This window comes from Mustelus asterias, chromosome 9 (assembly GCF_964213995.1).
Source record: "Mustelus asterias chromosome 9, sMusAst1.hap1.1, whole genome shotgun sequence".
NCBI classification, from domain to species: domain Eukaryota; kingdom Metazoa; phylum Chordata; class Chondrichthyes; order Carcharhiniformes; family Triakidae; genus Mustelus; species Mustelus asterias.
Window position 1 is genome coordinate 113,409,567 of NC_135809.1, and position 21,887 is coordinate 113,431,453.

A 21,887-nucleotide genomic window follows, 5' to 3' on the forward strand; every position below is an offset into this window, starting at 1 on the left:
TCCTTCAAAACCACGATCACATCCACCTCACCCAACCCCCAGATATCTGCACTCCTCTAATTCCAGCCTCTTAAAATTCCTGATTTTCATCATTCCACTATTGGCAGATGTGCCTTCAGCTGCCTGGGCCCCGAGCTCTTGAATTCTCTCCCTAAATCTCTATACCTCTCTCTCGCTCCTCCTTTAAGATACCCCTCAAAACTCAACAATTTGACCAAGCTTTTGGTCACATGACTTAATACCACATGTGGCTCATTATCAAATGTTCTTTGCTAGCACTCTGGTAAAGCACCTTGTGATGTTAAAGGCACTATGCCTTTAGGGTGGCACGGTGGCACAGTGGTTAGCACTGCTGCCTCACAGTGCCAGGGCCCCAGGGTTCAATTCCAGCTTCTGGCGAATGTCTGTGTGGAGTGCGCACGTTCTCCCCGTGTCTGTGTGGGTTTCCTCCAGGTGCTGCGGTTTCCTCCCACAGTCCAAAGATGTGCGTGCGGGTTAGGTTGAGTGGCCATGGTAAATTGCCCCTTAGTGTCAGGGGGACTAGCAGGGTTACAGGGATAGGGCCAGGTGGAGATTGTTGTCCATTCAGGCTCAATGGGCCGAAGGGCTTGCTTCTGCACTGTAAGGATGGTATGAAAATGCAAGTTTTACATACAAAATAGATCCATTTGGCCCCTTGAGCCTGCTGTACCATTCAATAAGATCATGACTGATCTGTTGTGAGAGTTCGACATTCCCATCTACGTCCAATAACCTTTGACTCTCTTGTCTAACAAGTATCTATCTAGCTCTGCCTTAAAAATATTCAGTGATCCTGCTTCTACCATCTGCTGAGGCAGAGTGTTACAAAAATATTTCTCCTCCTCTCTGTCTCACAAGGGTGACCACTAATTTTAAAGCAATGCTCCCTAGTTCTGGACTTAAAATTTTGTAGCAATATTTTACAGAATTACTTCCAACATAGACACACCCAGGCTGCCACGAGGTTCCACAGTGAGTTTGCAATGGGTGCCACTAATTCCCACAATTGTACTCTCTTTCCCTTTCTGCGTCTCAGCTCACCTTTGTTCTTCTATTCCCACTTCTGATATTTGGTCATGCCAGCTTAGCAACGTCCAGTTACTTGAAACTTCCCAGCTGAATTTCCAGCTGTTGAGCCCCTCACAATGTGATGTGAATTCATCCTCAACCAGGGTTCTACCTCAATAATATATAACCCAGGACAGTGCCAAGTGTACCTTACGTTCTTGAATATATTGTCGGCTGAATTTGAATCCAAAACTTTAATATTTGAAAGGCTTAAAGAAATGCATCAATTATCTACAAAGTGAAAGCCACAAATCTTTGGCCTTTTCTAAAATGCTGAGTGTGCAAACTGTGCAGGGATCTCAAGAGATTGTTCTATTAGCTGGAACACCACTGCCCCCTTTTGGCTCATAGCTACATACACGTGCATAGAGAGAAGGCCAAGTTTGTGTATTTCTTCCAGTGGATGGGGACTGCAGAAACAACGGGGAAGGATCTTCAGGGCACATTTGTAACTGCCCAAATTATTAACATTTTGCTTGGATTTACCATCATGCCCTTAAATTTTATATCCACAAAAGAAAACCCCTTTTATATCCACAAAGAAAGTACAAACCCCCCTTAGGTTAAAATAGTGTATTCTGAAGCAAAATGTCTAGCCAAACACTGTACAATTCCCCCCCACCCTTCCTTGCTACACTAGGAACCTGTAATAGCTTGGCATACTTTAGATGTCATCAACAGGCTTCAGACTTTGTTAGGAACCAAAGGTGATTATTGATTACAAGAAACTATGTACAAGCCCTGAGGCAATGCTCCAGCCTTTAGAAGTTCACTACATGGCTGCCAGATGCATTCTAACTGAGAGAGGACTCTGCCCTCTGGGGTGATCACTCGCTCTTGGCTCCCATAGGTCTCTTAAATCAGTTGATCTGCTTCTGCTATGCTGTCTTAAAAAGAGGCAATCCCCCTTTAACATTTTATACGATCTCCAAAATTGATTTATTCAAACCCATATTATAAATAAACATTATACATACAAGTTGGACGTCTTTGGGTGGCACAGTGGTTAGCACCACTGCCTCACAGCACCAGGGACCGGGTTCGATTCCCAGCTTGGGTCACTATCTGTGTGGAGTTTGCACATTCTCCCCATGTCTGCGTGGGTTTCCTCCAGGTGCTCCGGTTTCCTCCCACAGTCCAAAGATGTGCGAGTCAGGTGGATTGGCCATGCTAAATTGCCCCTTGTCAGGGGGACTGGCTAGGGTAAATGCATGGGGTTATGGGAATAGAACCGGGGTGGGATTGTGGTCAGTGCAGACTTGATGGGTTGTAGGGGTCTATGATTCGATCTGTAAATTGATACAATCGATGATTCAATGGTGAGATCTTAAGGCTTGCATTTAACATACTTCTAATGGTAGGCTTCAGCCATGCACAGTTCCAAACATGGTCTGCATGGGATTCTTCCACATAGGCTTCTGCTTTCCGAGTTCCATCCTAGCCTCTGTGCTGACCGAGGACTACATACTTAACTCTGCGGAAAATGTCACGCTCCGATCCACCATTGACCCTTTTCTCCGTCACACACCTTACTTTACAATGCGTGCAAGTACTATCAGAGTACAACACAATTCTGATGTCTTGACAGTTCACTCAGAAACTCAGTCTGTCACTTGTGAAGGAAATGGTTGTTGTACTCTATTTTTGATATTTGGATCATGTGATAGAGTTTCTTCTCTTCCTAACATTTAAATTTGGCATCTTTCTCATCAACCATTTTATCATACTGGTTCTTGTATCTTTCTATTGTTTGACCATTTCAGCAATCTTGTTCTGGCATATGATGCAATCTTAATTTCCTTCTCTGCCCGAATTGCTGCTTTGTCTCGTCTTCTCGGCAGAACTTCTTCAATTGAGTGGTTTCATTTCCCAATCCCCACCTTCCGTCTTCTGTATCCTCCAATCTTCTGCTTAAACTGGAGTTGTTCCTTATTCCAAGCATCCTCCTCCTCCCTCGCCCCTCGGTTTTTGCACCTTTATCCACCAGTTGCAGTTTGGTTTGAGCCCATTCCAGCACTTTGCAAGAAATTTCCAGTTGACTGACATTTTTTTGCCAACTTAACATTCTGTTACTGACAGACACATCAGAGTTCTTCCTCAAAGTTCTTCCTCAAAGCACCGCAGTTTTATTTTTGGAATAACATTCTCTTGAAGACAATCACAGTCACTCTTTAATCCATTGCCCTGCTTTTGCAATCCATTTAGTTTATCCGTTTGAGTTTCTTCCAAAAGTGAATCCATCATTGCGTTCTAACAACCTTTGATATCAATCTCTCCCTTCTCAGAGAATTGACATGTTCCTTTTGCTGTTGTTGCATCAAACTCTATTTCTACGTTAATTTTCCCCCTTTTTGATATTTAAATGCTTATTGATTCCAACAGTTGTGTTCATTCTTTGAGTCTGTCCGTTGCCATGTGCTCCTCAGCACCCTCAAACACCAGGCAGTTTCTGCCTCTCTGCAGAATTCCAATTTCTCAGGCTCATTTATATATTTTACAAGACTGGTAGTTTGATCATTCAGTTGCATTTCTCAAAGATTCCCAATATGGATCGAGTGAATGGTAGCTCTGCTCTAATTTCTGCTTCAACAGCAGAGACTCTTGCAGTAAATGATACAGGATATCCAACATGAGCGCCTTGGATCAAATTTTTGAGGTGCTTCATTCAGACAACCAATTCTCTCACTAATTACGAAACTGATAGCATCCATTATGTGGGATTTCCTTGGGTCTTCAAATTCCATGCTATGACTTCTGTTGCTGAATTCTAGTTGTGCTTTTTCTCTCAACCCTTTTATTCACATCTTCATGCTCTTACTCCAGTTCCTTCACCACTTGCTGGTGAATGGTGTACTGTTTCCTACTGGCCCCAACAGATTTCCTAGCTACTTCCAACTTTTTCTGGGTTTTTTTTTCCCCCACTACACTTTGCCTATCGCCGCAATAGGTCCACAGCAGGCACCATCTCCCTGGCCCTACACTCAACCCTGGAACACCTGGATAACAAAGACACCTATGTCACATTCCTATTTATTGACCTGCCTTCAACACCATTGTTCCTAAAAACCCATCACCAAACTCCGTGGCCTGGGGCTCAGCATCTCCCTCTGCGACTGGATCCTAGACTTCCTAATCCACAGACTGCAATCAGTAAGGATAGGCAACAACACATCTTCCATGATCATCCTCAACATCAGTGCCCCACAAGGCTGTTCTCAGCCCCTTACTATACTCCTTATACACCTATGACTGTGAGATGAAAATTCCCCGTCAACTTGATTTTCAAATTTGCATAGTGGGTTGGATCTCAAACAATGATGAGGCAGAGTATGGGAAAGAGATAGAGAATCTGGCGCGACAACAATAATCTCTCCCTCAATGCCAACAAAACAAAGAAGAAAGTCATCGACATCAGGAAGCTTAGTGGAGGACATGCCCGTCTACATCAACGAGGACGAAGTGGAAATGGTCGAGAGCTTCAAGTTTTTAGGTGTCCAGATCAGCAACAACTTGGCCTAGTCTCTCCATGCTGATGCTATAGTTAAGAAAGCCCATCAACACCTCTTCTTTCTCTTAGGAGGCTAAGGAAATTTGGCACGTCCGCTACAACTCTCACCAACCTTTACAGATGCACCATAAAAAACATTATTTCTGGTTGTATCACAGCTTGGTATGGCTCCTGCTCGGTCCAAGACTGCAAAAAAATGACAAAGGGTCGTGAACGAAGCCCAGTCCATCACGCTAACCAGCCTCCCATCCATTGTCTCTGTCTATACTTCCTGCTACTTCGGAAAAGCAGCCAACATAATCAAGGATGTCACGCACCTTGGATATGCTCTCTTTCACCTTCTTCCTTCGGGAAAAAGATACAAAAGTCTCAAGACACATACAAACCAACTCAAGAACAGCTTCTTCCCTGCTGCCATCAGACTTCTGAATGGACCTACCTTGTATTAAGTTGACCTTTCTCTATACCCTAGCTACGATTTTAACACTATATTCTGCACTCTTCCCTTTCCTTCTCTATGAATGGTATGCTTGTCTGTATAGCGCTCAAGAAACAATATTTTTCACTGTATGCTAATACATGTGACAATAATAAATCAAATCAAAATGTGGAAAACACAGAAGCCAATTTGCACACAGCAAACTCAAAAACAGCGATGTGATAAAGACCAGATGATCGGTTTTAGTGATGTTGATTGCAAAGGAGCTGCATGGGTGTAATTTCATTTTTACTTTCAGGACAGTCCATACTGATTACTATTAAGAATTTTGATGCCCAGTAACATTATGGTGACAGAGATTATGCTCCCTCAAATGTTGACTCTGCATTAAAGATGCGCTGAATAGCTGTGAGCAGCAGTTGTATTTCTTACCTTGGCAGTAGCCTATCTGAGGATTGTACTTGGCATATGCAGAGAGGATCCTGAATAGCTTTGCCTGTCCCTCTTTAGCTTCTGGATTTCTACCCATCAGGGAACAGTGAGTAGGAAATGATCTTTCTGCACAGAACAAAGACCAATATTAGAAAACGTGCTGTGCTCAAAAAAATTGTCTATTACACATTCCATGCTCCCACAAATAAGAATATTTACACATGCAAAAGCCTGATGTTTATGGGCTTGCTCTAATAAATTCAGCTGATGAGATGATACAAAACCGAGTGGTCAGAACTTATCAGGAAAGATTGAAGAGGCTGGGCTCTTTTGTCTAGAAGAGAAGACTGAGCAGTTACCCAATAAGATTTTGAAGAAATGTAATAGCTATAGGAGATGTTTGCACTTGTGGGGTATCTAAATCTAAGTGTATAAATATAAGACAGCCACTAATAAATTCTACATAGGGAATTCAGAAGAAATGTCTTCACCCAGAGAATGAGGAACTTGCTCCCACATGGCGTGGTTGCGGTGAAGAATAACCTAGATGCATATAAGGGAAGCTAGATAAACACGAGGAAGAAAGGAATAGAAGGATATGTTAATAGCATGAGATGAAGTAGAGCTGAACACTAGAAGCATATCTGTTGGACTGAATTGCCTGTTTCTGTGCTGTAACATCATCCAAAACTGTGCTCCCTGCATCCTAACTCACACAAAGTCCTGTTAATCCATCGCAGATTTTTTTGTTGACCTAGACTGACTCAGAATCCAGCAATGCTTCAAATTTAAAATTCTCATCCTTGTATTAAAATTTTTCCATGGCCTTGATCTTTCAACCTCTAATAGCCTCCAGCCCTACAACCCTGAGATAGAATCCTACAGGAGGAGGCCATTCGGCCCATCAAGCCTGCATCGACAACAATCCCACCCAGTCCCTATCCCCGTAACCCCATATATTTACCCGACTAATTGCCCTAACCTACACATCTTGGGACAATATAACATGGCCAATCTACCTAACCCGCACATCTTTGGACTGTGGGAGGAAACCGGAGCACCCAGAGGAAACCCACACAGACACGGGGAGAACGTGCAAACCCCACACAGACAGTTACCCAAGGCCGTAATTGAACCCAGGTCCTTGGCGTTGTGAGGCAGCAGTGCCAACCACTGTGCCACCGTACCGCCCAAGGTCTTGGTGGTCCTCCAGTTCTGGTCTCTCGCACATCAACTCTCTTTGCTCCACCAGTTGTGGCCGTGTCTTTAGTTGCCAAAATTCTAAGCTTTGGAATTCTTTCCTTAAATTTCTCTTTTTTTTAAAGGAACTGCTTAAAACACATGGAGGCATGTATTTGTCTGAATACTTTGCTCCTGCAAAGCGTCTTTAAGGCATTTCCTATGTAAAGTATATTAATTTTTATTTGTACTAAAAGACTCGTAATGAATCATAGAACAAATTATTGTTTACCAAGTTATTGTTATTTAAGGGCTGCAGAAATTGACATTATCAAACGCACCTACTTCCCCTCAGGCGAAATAAAAGCTTACTTACAAATAGTGAGAAAACACATTAGACAAAGAAACATGGGGCAAAGACAATGTTGGCACAATTCTTACTGGAGTGGGGCATCTTGTAGTGTACTCTGTTAGTTCAACTTTTTGCTGCACCCCTCAAGTCAAACATAATTTGTCCTGGAACTTGTTGATAAGGGTGAGGAGGGAGCAAAGCGGCCAACAATCCACCAGTATAAAAGCTGGAGTCTGAGAGTACAAAAGCTGGAGTCTGATGATGCAGCTGTATAGAACGCTGGTTAGGCCACATTTGGAGTACTGCGTCCAGTTCTGGTCGCCGCACTACCAGAAGGACGTGGAGGCGTTAGAGAGAGTGCAGAGAAGGTTTACCAGGATGTTGCCTGGTATGGAGGTTCTTAGCTATGAGGAGAGATTGGGTAAACTGGGGTTGTTCTCCCTGGAAAGATGGAGAATGAGGGGAGATCTAATAGAGGTGTACAAGATTATGAAGGGGATAGATAGGGTGAACGGTGGGAAGCTTTTTCCCAGGTCGGAGGTGACGATCACGAGGGGTCACGGGCTCAAGGTGAGAGGGGCGAAGTATAACTCAGATATCAGAGGGATGTTTTTTACACAGAGGGTGGTGGGGGCCTGGAATGCGCTGCCAAGTAGGGTGGTGGAGGCAGGCACGCTGACATCGTTTAAGACTTACCTGGATAGTCACATGAGCAGCCTGGGAATGGAGGGATACAAACGATTGGTCTAGTTGGACCAAGGAGCGGCACAGGCTTGGAGGGCCGAAGGGCCGGTTTCCTGTGCTGTTCTTTGTTTTGCTCTTTGTTTTGTACCACTTTAACCAAATACCCAAGTGGTGAGAAAGAAACAGCAGGACAACGGAAAAGAGAATCTGGTGAATTTGAACAAAATCAGGTCCAGAAAGAGAAATTAAAGACGAAAAAGAAAGGCAAAGTAGGAATAATTAAAATTTGACTTGTTAAAATCTCCAACTATTTGCCAATATAACAGTGTAAATTGTTTGCTTTCTGGGACAAAGCAGACAATTGGCATTGTACTGATTACCACGCCATTTAAAGTGAACTTACTCTATTGAGTTTCAGCCCCAGCCTTCTGAAACCTCACTCTTCCCCTACAGCTCTGTATTAGTCCCACGGCTCCACTCCTATCCTATAGTCCAGTATCAATCTCAAACGTTTTTGTTAATGAACTTACTCATGGGTAAATCACCGGCAAAACCAGCATCCCTAATTGCCCTTGAGAAGGTGGTGGTGAGCAGCTTCTCGAAGCATGGCAACCCATGAAGTGCAGGTACACCCAGTGCTACAGAGAGGGAGCTCCAGGATTGTGACCATCCTTTTCCCCCCACCCCATTGTCCGGCATCAATCCCAAAATAATTTGGGGCTGTTCATTTCTCGCCTTGTAGCCCTGTATCAATCCTAAACTAATCTCAGTGCCCAGCTCTCTTCCCATAACTCATAAAAAGATCCCATTGCCCATTTTGTGCTCGTAGTCCTGTATTGGTACCAAACTAATCCCACTGATGTGTTGTCTCTAGAAGTGATGGAGTGAGTTTGGCCACAGACAGTCTGCTGCTGAATTCAAGCCAAATTGGTCAAGGTGACTGGTTCACATGTTCCAGTCATATTTTGGCATACACTAGTAATTGACTAAACAATCTACTATCTCGGCAGATATAACATGTGTGCAAGGGGTAGTGGGGGTGATGGGGCAACATTAAATCCAGCGAGAATTATAATTTTCTCTTTGCCTGAAGAGTTAATTGGTGTGTCAACAATGACCAATTTGCAAATAGTCAATGATCTCATAGAACACCCTGCTACAATCAGAAGCCCACCCTTCCCCATTCTAATATATGGACTACCCATCACCCTGGCAGCACAGACACTACTGCTCAGGTCACATACCATATATTTGACTGCCCAACTGTAAATGCCACCACTCAAGACATAAGAAAAACTAAATAGAGATGGGAGTAAGCTATTTGGCCCCGGCAACCTGCTCAACCATGGCTGGTCACATTCCCCTATCCCTTCATTCACCAAGTATCCAAAAAGAAAGATTGATTTCATTCTTGCATCTCTTCGACAATTGAGTATCCACGTATGTTCTCTGCAGTAGAGAATTCCAAGGATTCACAACCAGCCACCCCCTCTCTTCCCCTTCCCCCCCCCCACCCCCCCGTCCTTTGAGCTTCATCACCTGGACAACAAGAAACAGAACCATCACTTTCACACAATTCAGCCACCTTACCAACATCCAGGACAATCTGTCTCAGCGTTTCAATTGTGACGTCAGGGTTTCGGTTAGGCGCCAAGTTACAAGTTCTGCTGTCCATTTTTGTCCTCTCTTTATCCGCATTGTCCAGTGTAGAAATGGCCACCTGCACCCCGTACTCATTCACGCCAAGGCTTGCCAGCTGACTGCGGAGTTCCTGCACGTACTCCTATGAGAAGTGTTAAGCCTTCTTAAGCCAAGTCATTTGTAAATCAACTTATTCCCCAAGTATTCCTCAACAGAACACCAGTTATGCCTCAGCTGGAGTATACTTTTCAATTCTGGGCACTACACATTAGGAAGGATGTCAAAGCCTTAGGAGAAGGTTGTAGAGGGTGTACTAGAATGGTACCAGGGATGAAGGGCCTCAGTAAAGACTGGAGATGCTGGAAAATTTTACTGCTCTGAGAAGAACATTAAAGAGACTGACTAGGAGCGTTCAAAACTGAGGAGTCTTGTTCGAGTAAATGAGGGGAAACTGTTTCCATTGGCAGGAGGGTTGGTAACCAGAGGGCAGAGTTAAGGTGGTTGACAGAAGGACAAAAAAAGGAGTTGAGGAAAAATAACATTTAGGCAGTGAGTTACGATGATTTAAAATACACTGTTTGAAAGGGTGTTAGAAGCAGATTCAACAGTAACTTTCCAAAGGGAATTGGATAAATACTAGAAAAGGATGCACTTGTAGTTTATGTGGCAAGTGCATGGGATGGTGGTGGTGGTAGGGAGGAGTGGGATAAATGGAGGCTGAAGTTTAAATATCCTTATTCTAACAGATGGTTCAAGTGTCACACTGTCACCTTCTCTCCAGAAAGCAACCTTGACTTTAACCCCTTCATTGAACCAACTCTCACGGTGAACAATTCATTTCACATTGCCCTGAAATTTGTATCTAAACAGACAAAAACTAACAAATCAAACAAAAATGTTTGTTGTCTGTCAAGCAGCAATAGTTTGGATGTTGGTGCAACCATCATGATGGTGGTTCAATCAGATTTAGAGTGAAATTTTCTATTTACTTTAGACCTTATGAATTTTGCATTGATGACCTTCACTTTAAAAATCACACATGCAATTCCTGTGACATTGCTCAGGTTTGGAGTCAATAGCTTGCCTTTCAGCTGTGTCAGCCATGGCTAAGTGAGTAGCAGTCTCATCTGAGACACAAGGTCTTATGGTCAAATCCCACTCCAGAGATGAACGAGTGGCTGAGATTTCCCGTGCGGTCCTGAGAGAGTGCGCTGCACTGTTTAAAGTACTGTCTTTTGGGTGAGGCATTAAGCCGAGGTCCCATCTGCCTTTTCAAGGCATGATACTATTTTGCAGAGGAGCAAGGGAGTTCTCATCAGTGCCTGGTCAACATTTATTCATCAATCAAAAATCTGGTCATTATTATATTGCTGCATGTGGGAGCTTGTTTTGTGCAAATTAACTATGTTTTTCCTACTTCACAACAGCAACTACATTTCATTATCTGGAAGGTTCTTTGGGATATCCAGATTTTTTTTATCCATTCGTAGAATGTGGGCATCGCTGGCTAGGCCAGGATATATTACTGTCCATTCCTCAATGCCCTTGAACCAAGTGGCCATTTCAGAGGGCATTTAAGAGTCAACCACATTGTGGATCTGGAGCGACATGTAGGCCAAACCAGGTATGGCTGGCAGATTTCCTTCCCCAAAAGTGGACCAGATGAGTTTTTTTAAAAATGACAATCGACAATGCTTTCATGGTCGACATTAGACTCATTGCAGCTTTTTTTTGTTGAATTCAAATTTCACCATCTGCCTTAGTGGGATTCAAACCTGGAACCCTAGAACATTACCCTGGGTCTCTGGATTACTTCTGCATTGAAAATACCACTGCACCAACGAAAGGTGCTGTATAATCTATCTTTTTCTTCTCAATAATCTTTATCGAGGTACTTAGACTGATAAAATGTTTTTAATTTAAAATGTTCTCACTTCAGGTCAAAAATAAACTTTTCCTTACCCGGTAGGTGTGAAGACTGCTCCCTTTAATTAGATCACTACCCAGAAGGCATTTCCACAGATGACCACGTAGTTTTATAGGAACGCCAGCTTCGAGGAAACTAAGCATCTGAAATGAAGTTTTAATAAATATAACTCTGAACTCTCCTGTACAAAATGATCAACTTGTAGTTTCAGTTTAATGGTGAAGAATGATGTACAAGGCATGAATTATTTTGCAAGTAAAGTGGGTTTTGGAATCAAGCGTGCTGAGGGATCAGGGAGGGTCTTCCCCTCCCTTGTACAGAGCAGATAAAGGCAAGATCCTGAGAGCTCTAGAGTCTTATCGCTCTCCATTTAAATATCAAGAGTGATCCAGAGGTCTGGACTAATAAGGTGTAGAATGGGAGTTCAAATCCCATTGTAAGCAGTTTGAGAATTTGAATTAAGTTTTCTTTTAATTTGGAAATAATAAGCAGGGTTCAGTAAAAGTGACCATGAAAGATGAACTATGAGCAGATCATTGTATAAACTCATTCAGCAATGTCCTTGAGGGAAGGAACCACCCTTACCCAATCTGGGCCCATTTGTAACTCCAGTCCACACCAACATTGTTTGACTCTTAACTGGCACTCAGTTGCATCAAACTTCTAAAAACCATCAACATTGTAGGGGTCTAGAGGGATTCTCAAACCCCTTCTAGTTCACCTTCTACCATTCTAATAGTCCCATGATCCAACAACAGTGGAGCTGTTGACTAATCATAGTAGTCAATTCCTATCATTGGGACAACAATGGACCCAGCTTGAGTTAAGGGAAACCTCCACTACTGGAGAGCTCTGGAGACCAAAGCTCCAAAGTCACCTGTTCTCCCCAAGCTCCCTACACTCACTATACATATTGTCTGACACTTCTCAGATTGCCAATTCAAAATACATTTGAAATAATCAGCATTCCATCCCACCCTGTCTCCTCAGGGATGCCATTCCATGGACTGACCCATCATTCAATTAAATATTCTTTCCATGGATTAATTTGAATTTATCCCATTCAAACACAGGCCATGTCCTTTGGTTCTACTATTCTGGATTCTATTTGGTTCTATTATTTCACATTGGATAGATCTGTCTCAACCTACTGTTCTGCATTGAGAAAACACCCATTTATTATGGCACAGCTGATGGTAAATGCTAAGCTGCCAAATCCCAGAAGGGAAATTTGAAACATCTACCAAAATGGTTTTTTGCAATTTGCATAGCGTGTGGAGAGGTTCTCAAATCTGAAAATGATGTCCCCGACTACTTGTAATGATTTTATAGTAAAGTAAATGTTTATTAAGAAATAAAGGGAAACAAAATAGAATTACACTTAGACACAAAAACGGCTTTACACAGTAACAATAGTTTCAAAAATCTTAAATTAATGACCATAGGACCCAACCTTTCCCTTTCTGCTCAGCAACTCCTTATGGATATAAAAATCTATTGAATTCTGGTAATTTTTTTTAACCACATAGTGCCCTTTGTTTTCTCTTGGGATGTCGTCTAGAGTTGTCAGTAACTGGTCCTTCAGATCTGGTTTTGTTCACATTGCTTTCCAGGAGTTATGACCAACTATTCTTGCTGACTGCTAGGAGATCTAAACAGCAACCCCCTCACAAAAGTTTCAATATTCCCTTCTTTCCCACTTATCGCTTCATTGTCGCACTCAGCCACTTTAGAAATGGAGGCTATTCGGCCCATCGAGCTTGCACCGACAACAATCCCAGCCTATCCCCAAATCCCACATATTTACCCTAATTCCCCCAAAATTAGGGTCAATTTAGCATGGCCAATCAACCTAATCCACACATCTTTGGACTGTGGGAAGAAACCAGTGTGCCCGGAGGAAACCCACGCAGACACGGGGAGAACGTGCAAACTCCCCACACACAGTGACCCAAGCTGGGAATCGAACCCGGGTCTCTAGTGCTGTGAGGCAGCAGTGCTAACCACTGTGCCACCGTGCCACCCCATCCTCCCACTCATTATGATTTCCCACTTTTTCTACCATTTCAATTCCCAAAACAGAGAATTGATTAACAAATATTTACCATAGGTAATGAAATATTATATTCTCTGTTCCCATCATCACCATGCCTCTGCAGATGCCACTTTATGGACAGGTGAGTGAGAATGTTCAGGGGGAGGGCAAGACCCCATCCAATTACCTCCATCTTGGATGTTGGAAAGACCTGGTCCCTGCCTGACCCTTTCCTGCTGCCAGTCTGGTAAAACATGGGTGTGAAGTCAATTATTTCCACATCACCATGTGCACAAATTGCTAAACCATCTAAGACGAGTCTTACCAAAAGGATCAATGAGCTTTAACTGGGCCTATCCAGTGCAGCAGCAAATAAGAGATAATATTCCACAAGGTCTTTCCTCGAAAGGAAAAAAATTACTATTATGATTCACCCCCAGGCAAGCTTCTCCTTGGCGTTTATAATACTGATAGTTACTTGCCAAGAGTTGCTCAGGCAAATGGATCAGATCTGATCTTCAATTGAGGAAAAATTGAAGCCAGGAAGGAAAGAGAGCATCATCCCACATGCGATCAACACACCCAGAGCTGACTTTAAAAAAAAAACATTTTCTGAAGTCCGTCATATTCCCGTTACCTTATCCATGCACGATGCACCAGCCTCATTCCAGTTGCTAAGCATTTCTTGCCACGATTCCAGCTTGGAAGCACTGACGCTAGGGTAGCTGTGAATCGAGATACAAGACGTCAATGGGTCAGAGCAGAGAAAGGAGAGGGGAGAGGGACAAGGAGTACGAGGAGAGAAAGAGCGAGAGCGAGCAGAGGAATGGGAAATGGGATTGATGGGGATGGACTGAGAGAAGGAACATAAAAATTAGGAGGAGGAAACGTAGAAAATAGGAGCAGGAAGAGGTCATTCAGCTCTGTGAGCCTGCTCTGCCATTCAATATTACGGCTGATCCTCTATCTCATCATATCCCAGCGCTCTCCCCGTACTTCTTGACATCTTTAGAGTCTAGAAATCTATTTCCTTCTTAAGTATATTCAATGGCTTGGCCTCTACAGCTTTGTGTGGTAGAGAATTCCACAGGTTCACCACTCTCTGGCCGACCACATTCCCCGAGACTGTGACCCACCCACCCTCCAAGCCAGAGGAAACTTCATCCCTATATCCAATCTGTCCAGCCCTGTCAGAATTTTATGCATTTCAATAAAATGCCTTCTCATTCTTCTAAACTCCAGTGAATACAGGACTAGTAGACTGAACCTCTCCTCATTTGACAATCCTGCCATCCCAGGAATCAGTCCGGTGAATCTTTGCTGTACTCCAACTATGGCAAGTATTATCTTCCACAACTAAAGAGACCGGAACTGCATACAATACTCCAGGAGTTGTCTCACCAAGGGTCTGTACAGATGCAGTAAGACATCCTTGCTCCTGTACTCAAATCCCCTTGTAATGCAGACCAGCATACCACTTGCCTTCTTAACTGCTTGCTGCAGCTGCATACTTGCTTTCAGTGATTGATTTACAAGGATACCCAGGTCCCTTTGTACATTGACATTTCCCAATCTTTTTAAATAACACTCTGCCATTTAGTTTTCCCTACCAAAGTGGATAACTTCACACTTGTCCACGTTATGCTGCATCTGCCATGTATTTGCCTCCTCACTCAACTTGTCTAAATCGTCTTGAAGCCTCTTAACATTCTCCTCATTCTCCTTTGTATTGTCAGCAAACTTGAAAATATTACTTTTGGTTCCCTCATCCAAATCATTGATACATATTGTGACTGTTCCCCCTCTCTAACAGATATACCGTTTTAGATACTATTGAGGGGGTGGGAAAGAAAGGACTTCTTAGGGAATAGCAGCAGAAGCCAAGTCCATGGCACCATGGGTGGCTCTGCTGCACAAAAGGGGAGGAAGAAGAATGGCATAGCTATAGCGATAGGGGATTCAATCATCATTTTCCTTATCACCCCAGGAATCAAAACCCATTTCTCCAACACCAATCTTTTTGTCATACATTTAATTCTCTAATCTTATTTACCTAGTCAGGAAAGGCAGAGAGGAGGGTGAAAGGAGTGAGAGAAAGTCTTGCATTTATAGAATGCCTTTCACAACTTCAAGACGTTCTTAAGCACATTGTAACCGATGAGCTATTTTAAAGTATAGTCACTGTTGTAACGCAAGGAAACCAGACAACCAATTTACAAGACAGCAAACATCCACGAAGTGCAATGGGATAAGTGACCAAATAATTTGTTGGTTGAGGACTAAAATGGTCCAAAAACATCAGTGACAACCCTTCTGCTCGTCTCCTGAATAGCATCATGGGATCCACCCAAGGTATAGTGAACAGGGTCTTGGGTTCATCTGAAAAAACAGCATATTTGACTGTGCTATGCTCCCTCAGTACTGTCCCTGGGAATGTCAACCTAGATAACAGGCTCAAGTCTCTGCACTGAACCTTACTGACTGTGGTGAGATTACTATTACTAAACCATGACCGACAGATAGCAGGCAAAATTAGTCCCTAGTGTAATGCAGAAACAGGAGACACCAAATTGTCAACACATTTTACACTCCCATCCTCAATTTATTTTTCCATTGAGGAAAAAAAGTTTAGAAGATAGAAGTTTACCAAATTATGAGATGCATATATGGAATGAATAATGGGAGTCTTTTTCCCAGGGTAGAAATGTCAATTACTGGGGGACATGGGTTTAAGATAAAAAGGGGGAAGTTGAAAGGAGATGTGAGAAGTAAGTTTTTTTTTTACTCAGAGGGTTGTAAGTGCCTGGAATGCACTGTCAGAGGAGGGATACGATAACAACATTTAAGAGGCACCTTGACACCTATATGAATAATGTGGAGATGCCGGCGTTGGACTGGGGTAAACACAGTAAGAGTTTTAACAACACCTGGTTAAAGTCCAACAGGTTTATTTGGTAGCAAATGCCATTAGCTTTCGGAGCGTTGCTCCTTCGTCAAATGGAGTGGATATCTGCTCTCTCTCTCTCTGAGAGCAGATATTCACTCCATCTGACGAAGGAGCAGCGCTCCGAAAGCTAATGGCATTTGCTACCAAATAAACCTGTTAGACTTTAACCTGGTGTTGTTAAAACTCTTACTACCTATACGAATAGGCAGGGAATAGAGGGATATGGACAGTGTAGAGGCAAAAGATCTTTAGTTTAGTTATGTGTCAGTGCAGACTTGGTGGGCCGAAAGGCTGTCCTGTTCCTTGTTCAAAATTAAAGATCTAACAAGACGCAATGTGTTTAGCATTACTGACGAGTAACAACTGCACCCCCATTATGCTTATGTTACCCCCACAACCAAACTGTGAAGAACATCCTTGATTTTAGTTTAATTTTTTATTCATTCATGGGATGTGGGCATCATTGGCTGGGCCAGCATTCATTGTCCATTCCTAATTGCCATGAACAGACTGGCTTGCTCAGCTATTTCAGAGTCATGGATTTGGAGTCACGTGAAGGCTAGACGAGGCGAGGAATGCAGATTTCCTTCCCTAATTGTTTCGTGGTCATCTTTAGACTTAATTCCAGAATTTTTTTCTTTAATTCAAAATTTCACAATCTGCCATTCGAACCTGGATTCCCAGAGCAGTACCCTCGTTACCACGACATCACTGTCTTCCCTATATTAGCTCAGAGAATCTGTGAAATAATTCCTCCAGTTATTAAATCTAGTGGGATTTAAAAAATGAATCAGAATAAATTTAATTTCCTATTCATGATTATTTGCACTGTATTCCATTCCTTTTACTCATGGACTCAGGTGTATGCTAATGAGAGTCTCCAAAAATTTCAAGAATTTATTGATGGGAATTCTGCGGTTTTATGAAATTCTGGGCTATATTTAGGAACACAATCTGGGGGAGGCAATCAAAAATGTTCCACCATTTACCAAGGTCATAGCTGATCTGTAACCTTACTCCATAAACCCACCTTTGCCCCATATCCCTTGGTTAACAAACATCTATCGATCTCAGTTTTAACATTAATATAATCAAGAATCAATTGCCATTTGTGGAAGCGAATTCCAAAATTCTACCATCTTGTGCGTGAAGAAGTCCTTCCAAATCGCTCTCCTGAAAGGCATAGTTTTAATTTTTAGGCTAGAGTCCTACAGTCTCTGAGAACTCGGGGTCTGTACTAGGAGTTTAGAAGGATGAGGGGGGATCTTATAGAAAATTACAAAATACTATGAGGCCTGGATAGAGTGGACGTGGAGAGGATGTTTCCACTAGTAGGAAAAACTAGAACCAGAGGGCACAACCTCAGACTAAAGGGATGATCCTTTAAAACAGAGATGAGGGGGAATTTCTTCAGCCAGAGAGTGGTGAATCTGTGAAACTCTTTGCCACAGAAGGCTGTGGAGGCCAGGTCATTGAATGTCTTTAAGACAGAGGTAGATAGGTTCTTGATTAATAAGGGGATCAGGGATTATGCAGAAAAGGCAGGAGAATGGGGATGAGAAAAATATCACCCATGATTGAATGGTGGAGCTGACTTGATGGGCCGAGTGGGCTAATTCTGCTCCTATGTCTTATGGTCTAACCAGCACAAATAGTTTCTCACTGAAGTTGGTGCTTATCTTCCACTGGATCATATAATCCTTCCAGTGCAGAAAGAGGCCATTCAGCCCATCAAGTCTGCACCAACTCTCTGAAAGAGCATCCCACCCAGACCCTCCCCTCCTAATCCTGCCCACCTAATATGTACATCTTTGGACAATGGGAGGAAACCGGAGCATCCGGAGGACACAGACACAAGGAGAATGTGCAAATTCCAAACTGTCACCCAAGACCAGAATCAAATCCGGGTCCCTGGTGCTGAGGCAGCAGTACTAACCACTGCACTGCCACCTCCCACCTAGAGTTGGAAAATTACCAGTGGACAAATTTAGTGTTAAAACAAAAGAGCTCAGGGCCTGCATAAAACAATATAAATTTCTCACTAAACACGTTTGGTCTCAATCTAGTAACACTGGATTGAGCAATTCCCTTTGTCAAGCAGTGAGCTCAATTGCTGATTTACATTCAAGTTGCATCTAATAATAACTGCAAGCCAGCAGGAAGCATTAGCAAATCGTATGGTTACTCACTGGAATGCTTCGAATGAAACTGTCGAATACGCTGCACAATAGTGACAGTTGCAGACTTGGGCAGCTGTCTATGTACCAGCCACTTGGTCCGACCCTCAAACAACAATAAGGTCTCCATAAGGGGCATTCAGCTGCCAATTATAATTCTGGGCAGAAATCAAACCGACTCCAACTCTCCTGCGAGACAGGTGCACCTGCCCAATCCCTCACCCGCAACCCAGTATTTTAGAACATTGATTCAAATGTTGCTGTGGGGTTTTTTTTAAAAAACACAGGTCTGTGTTTTTGATCGGACGAGTGGATCTGAGCTGGGCTTTTTTTTTTAAATGGGTTTTGGGCTGGGCTGTTAAATTGGGTTTTAGATTAGGTCAGTAAGTGGGTGGGTTTCAGGAGGGACTTGCCTGTACTCATGGCTGCGATGTTCCTGCTTCCACTTGTTGCAGTGCCTGCGAAACACCGCGAAGCCAAACTGGTCAAAGCCCAGCACACAGGGCTTCTCGGTCGGGCAGCTGCTCATGCTTTGCCGGGGAGCCGGTTACTGGGTTTGTGAAGCTGGAATGCAGTGACAAGCTCTTCTCTCTCTGCGAGGCGCCTCTGTCACTCAATTCAATGAGTATTTTCGAATCTCGCGCGGCGGGCGCTGCCACGCCCCCGCTCTCCCCGGATTGGACGGTAAGTGCGATTGACAGCAGCCGACCGGCCAATGACAACTTCCGCCGCTGTCGAGCGGGCGGCGATTCGCCGAGGCTTCCACCCAATCAGAGTGCGGGCCGGCCTTTGTTACACTGACCCAGACAGGAAGTGCAGTCATTCATTTATTCATTCAGTTTCCAACGTTTATCCCCTTCCTTGTTTTTCCAATTCGTTCTCTTGTCAGCATCAAGGTTGTTGCGGCACTTCGTCGTCATGGAGCTATCCCATTGCAAGCAGCTGCTGGGGAGTAGAAAAATAAATCCATGTAATTTATGTCACTGCACCTAATAGCAAAAATTGAGTTGGGGGAAAGAACAGCAAGACCAACTATCACTACCAACTATCATGAAGTTTTCTATACACTGAATCATGCCAGAGACTCACTCATCTTGCCCAGCTGTCAGTTTATTAATGATGTACGAATCACTGGGATGAGATAAAGCAGCTAGGCTCTCAGCTTCAGTCTGGATTAATTATGTGATACGCATATCCAAATATTTGCTCAGATCATGGAGCGTTTCATATAAACATATTTTAATCTTATATTTAATACTTTATGCAAGATATTTTCACTGCAATGACATCACAATTATAATGTAACATCACCAGTGGCTTTCTTGAATTTCAAGCTTTGAAACAGATTAGATTCATATTATATAAACATAAGCTTTTCTGCTTGCAATTTCGACTGTGGTTAATGAAATATATCGCATTCTGCAATGACTTATGATATGATTACAATCCTGAGGATGCTTATAGTTGGGATTGGACTGCTTTTGGTTTATCTGGTAAGCATCTAGCACAAATGTGTATTTCCTTTTCGTGTACTATATTTTCTCCATCGTAAAGCAGTCATTGCTGCCAACGATTTTAGTTGACAAATACTTAGCCACTTTGTGTTTTAATTGTTGTTGGGATGTGGCAAAACTCGCAATTATTGCCCATCTCAGTGGCCACTTTCTTGAACCCTGCAGATCATATAATGAAGGTGCTCCCACAGTGCTGTTTAGTCGAAAGTCCCAAGTTGTCATTTTTGGTGCCAAAGCAGGAATGGTTGATGTTTGTCAGAGTTGGGATAGGGTATGACTTGAAGGCTGTGGTGTCCCCACAGCATCAATGCTGTTAATTTTCCCTGATGTGGAGATGCTGGTGTTGGACTGGGGTGGACTAACTAGATTCAGTGCCTCAAACGTTTAAAGTGAAATACTTTATTAGAAAACAAAACATGACATTGATAAAGAATATTGACAAATGGCATTGGCATTTCTTGATATTGTCGTAATCAGAAAATTGCCCCTCTTCTTGATGTAACGCAAGAGTGTAGATTCATGCAAACATAATCATTGCAAGGGAATTAGAAGCTGAACTTGGATCTCCCTCATGCAAAGGGTGGTGTATGTTGGGACAATTGAAGCTTTCAAGACCAAGATTGGTGGCTATTTTGTGAGGTCAGAATATTAAGAGATATGGAGCAAAAGTGGCAAATTAAGTTGAAGTGCCGATCAGCCATAGTCTATTTGATGTACTCATGTTCCTATAGGGACCACAATTACCACAAAAATGTTAGCTGACATATTAATTGAGCTGTACTAAATAAACTATTATGAGCTAGATTTCCAGGAAGAATCAGTTTAAAAATCTAGGACATACTCCATGTTTTCATAAATCTAAAGGCAGATGCTCATCAATTTTCAAAACAATTGAATGAGAGAGGAAGAGAGGACCTTAAAGAGCTATTGTTACAATCCCAGTTGATGTTATAACTGGATGGGAAGATCCCAGAATGAAACCCTGGTTCAAAAGACCATAACTTTTACTTTTTTTTTTACAGAACATGGAGGAACAGTCAGGGACTGCTAATTAATTTTAACAACAAGAAACAAAACATTTATTAAACATGAAAACTTTGGATTATTATACAATACTCCTTTACTCCCCCCTTATTTTAACAAATACACATAGATTTTAAGATTAACATGGATTACAAAGTACATCATAAGCAACAATAGTCTCATTAACACACAAATTCCCCTTTAAGCACACAAGATGACTGTGGTCATATACACACACTCTGCTCTGAACCCAAGCGAATGTCTATGGAATCCTCCCAGATGATTGTCATATGAAAGTTTCCAAACTCCACTCCCAAAAACACGCATTAAAATCTTCTCTCATCCTTAGCGGTTTACATTCCAACATGCAGACCAAGTTTTACAAATGACTCTTTTGAACCAAAGCTTCTGCTCCACTTTTAACAGTGAATCTAGTCCACGATTTTACAGCACCCCCTGCTGTACAATCTGTTCACAATTGCTTTAACTCACAATTCCCAGACTCATTAAAATGGCAGCAGGCGTTTAATTTGCCTCTGAAGTCTGCTGTCCCACTTTAAATCTGGTTACTGCAGTTGTCTCTTTAACTCAGAACACTTTGTTTACTCTTCCTTGATTTATTCTGTTGAGTATCTTGGTCTTTGTTCTTTTAACTCCTGTCATCTTAGATGTTCTTGCTGTCCCAATTCCCTGGCTATTTGCATTTTGTTCCTTAGGAAGCTTGCATCTTTGCAGTTCCCTTGTCCTGTCCAGTTTCTTCTGGCAGAGTTGCGAGCTGTTCACTTCCCAGTGTCCTGTCTCCAACTGCCAACAAATTCAGCTACTTTCAAGGTTACCTTACAAGGCCCTAGTTGCTGGGCAACCACTGCTGGTTTATTTACTCTTCACACCATAGTCATCTCTAAGCACAATAGAATCACAGTTGGAATTAAAACCAACT

At 42.6% G+C, this 21,887-nt stretch overlaps 1 protein-coding gene across 1 annotated transcript in view; it reads right to left on the reverse strand.

The window, feature by feature from the left end:
* LOC144499193 (TBC1 domain family member 12) overlaps nucleotides 1–19,352 on the reverse strand; it is a 124,928-nt gene extending 105,576 nt beyond the window's left edge. Inside the window, exons 1-5 of the mRNA XM_078221295.1 lie at nucleotides 18,824–19,352; nucleotides 13,924–14,011; nucleotides 11,287–11,394; nucleotides 9,274–9,466; nucleotides 5,469–5,594 (exon numbers count right to left, since the gene is read on the reverse strand). Of these exons, the coding sequence (XP_078077421.1) occupies nucleotides 5,469–5,594; nucleotides 9,274–9,466; nucleotides 11,287–11,394; nucleotides 13,924–14,011; nucleotides 18,824–18,939 (631 nt within the window). The 5' untranslated portion in view covers nucleotides 18,940–19,352. The remainder of the gene's footprint in view (nucleotides 1–5,468; nucleotides 5,595–9,273; nucleotides 9,467–11,286; nucleotides 11,395–13,923; nucleotides 14,012–18,823) is intronic.
* Nucleotides 19,353–21,887: the final 2,535 nt, after the last annotated feature.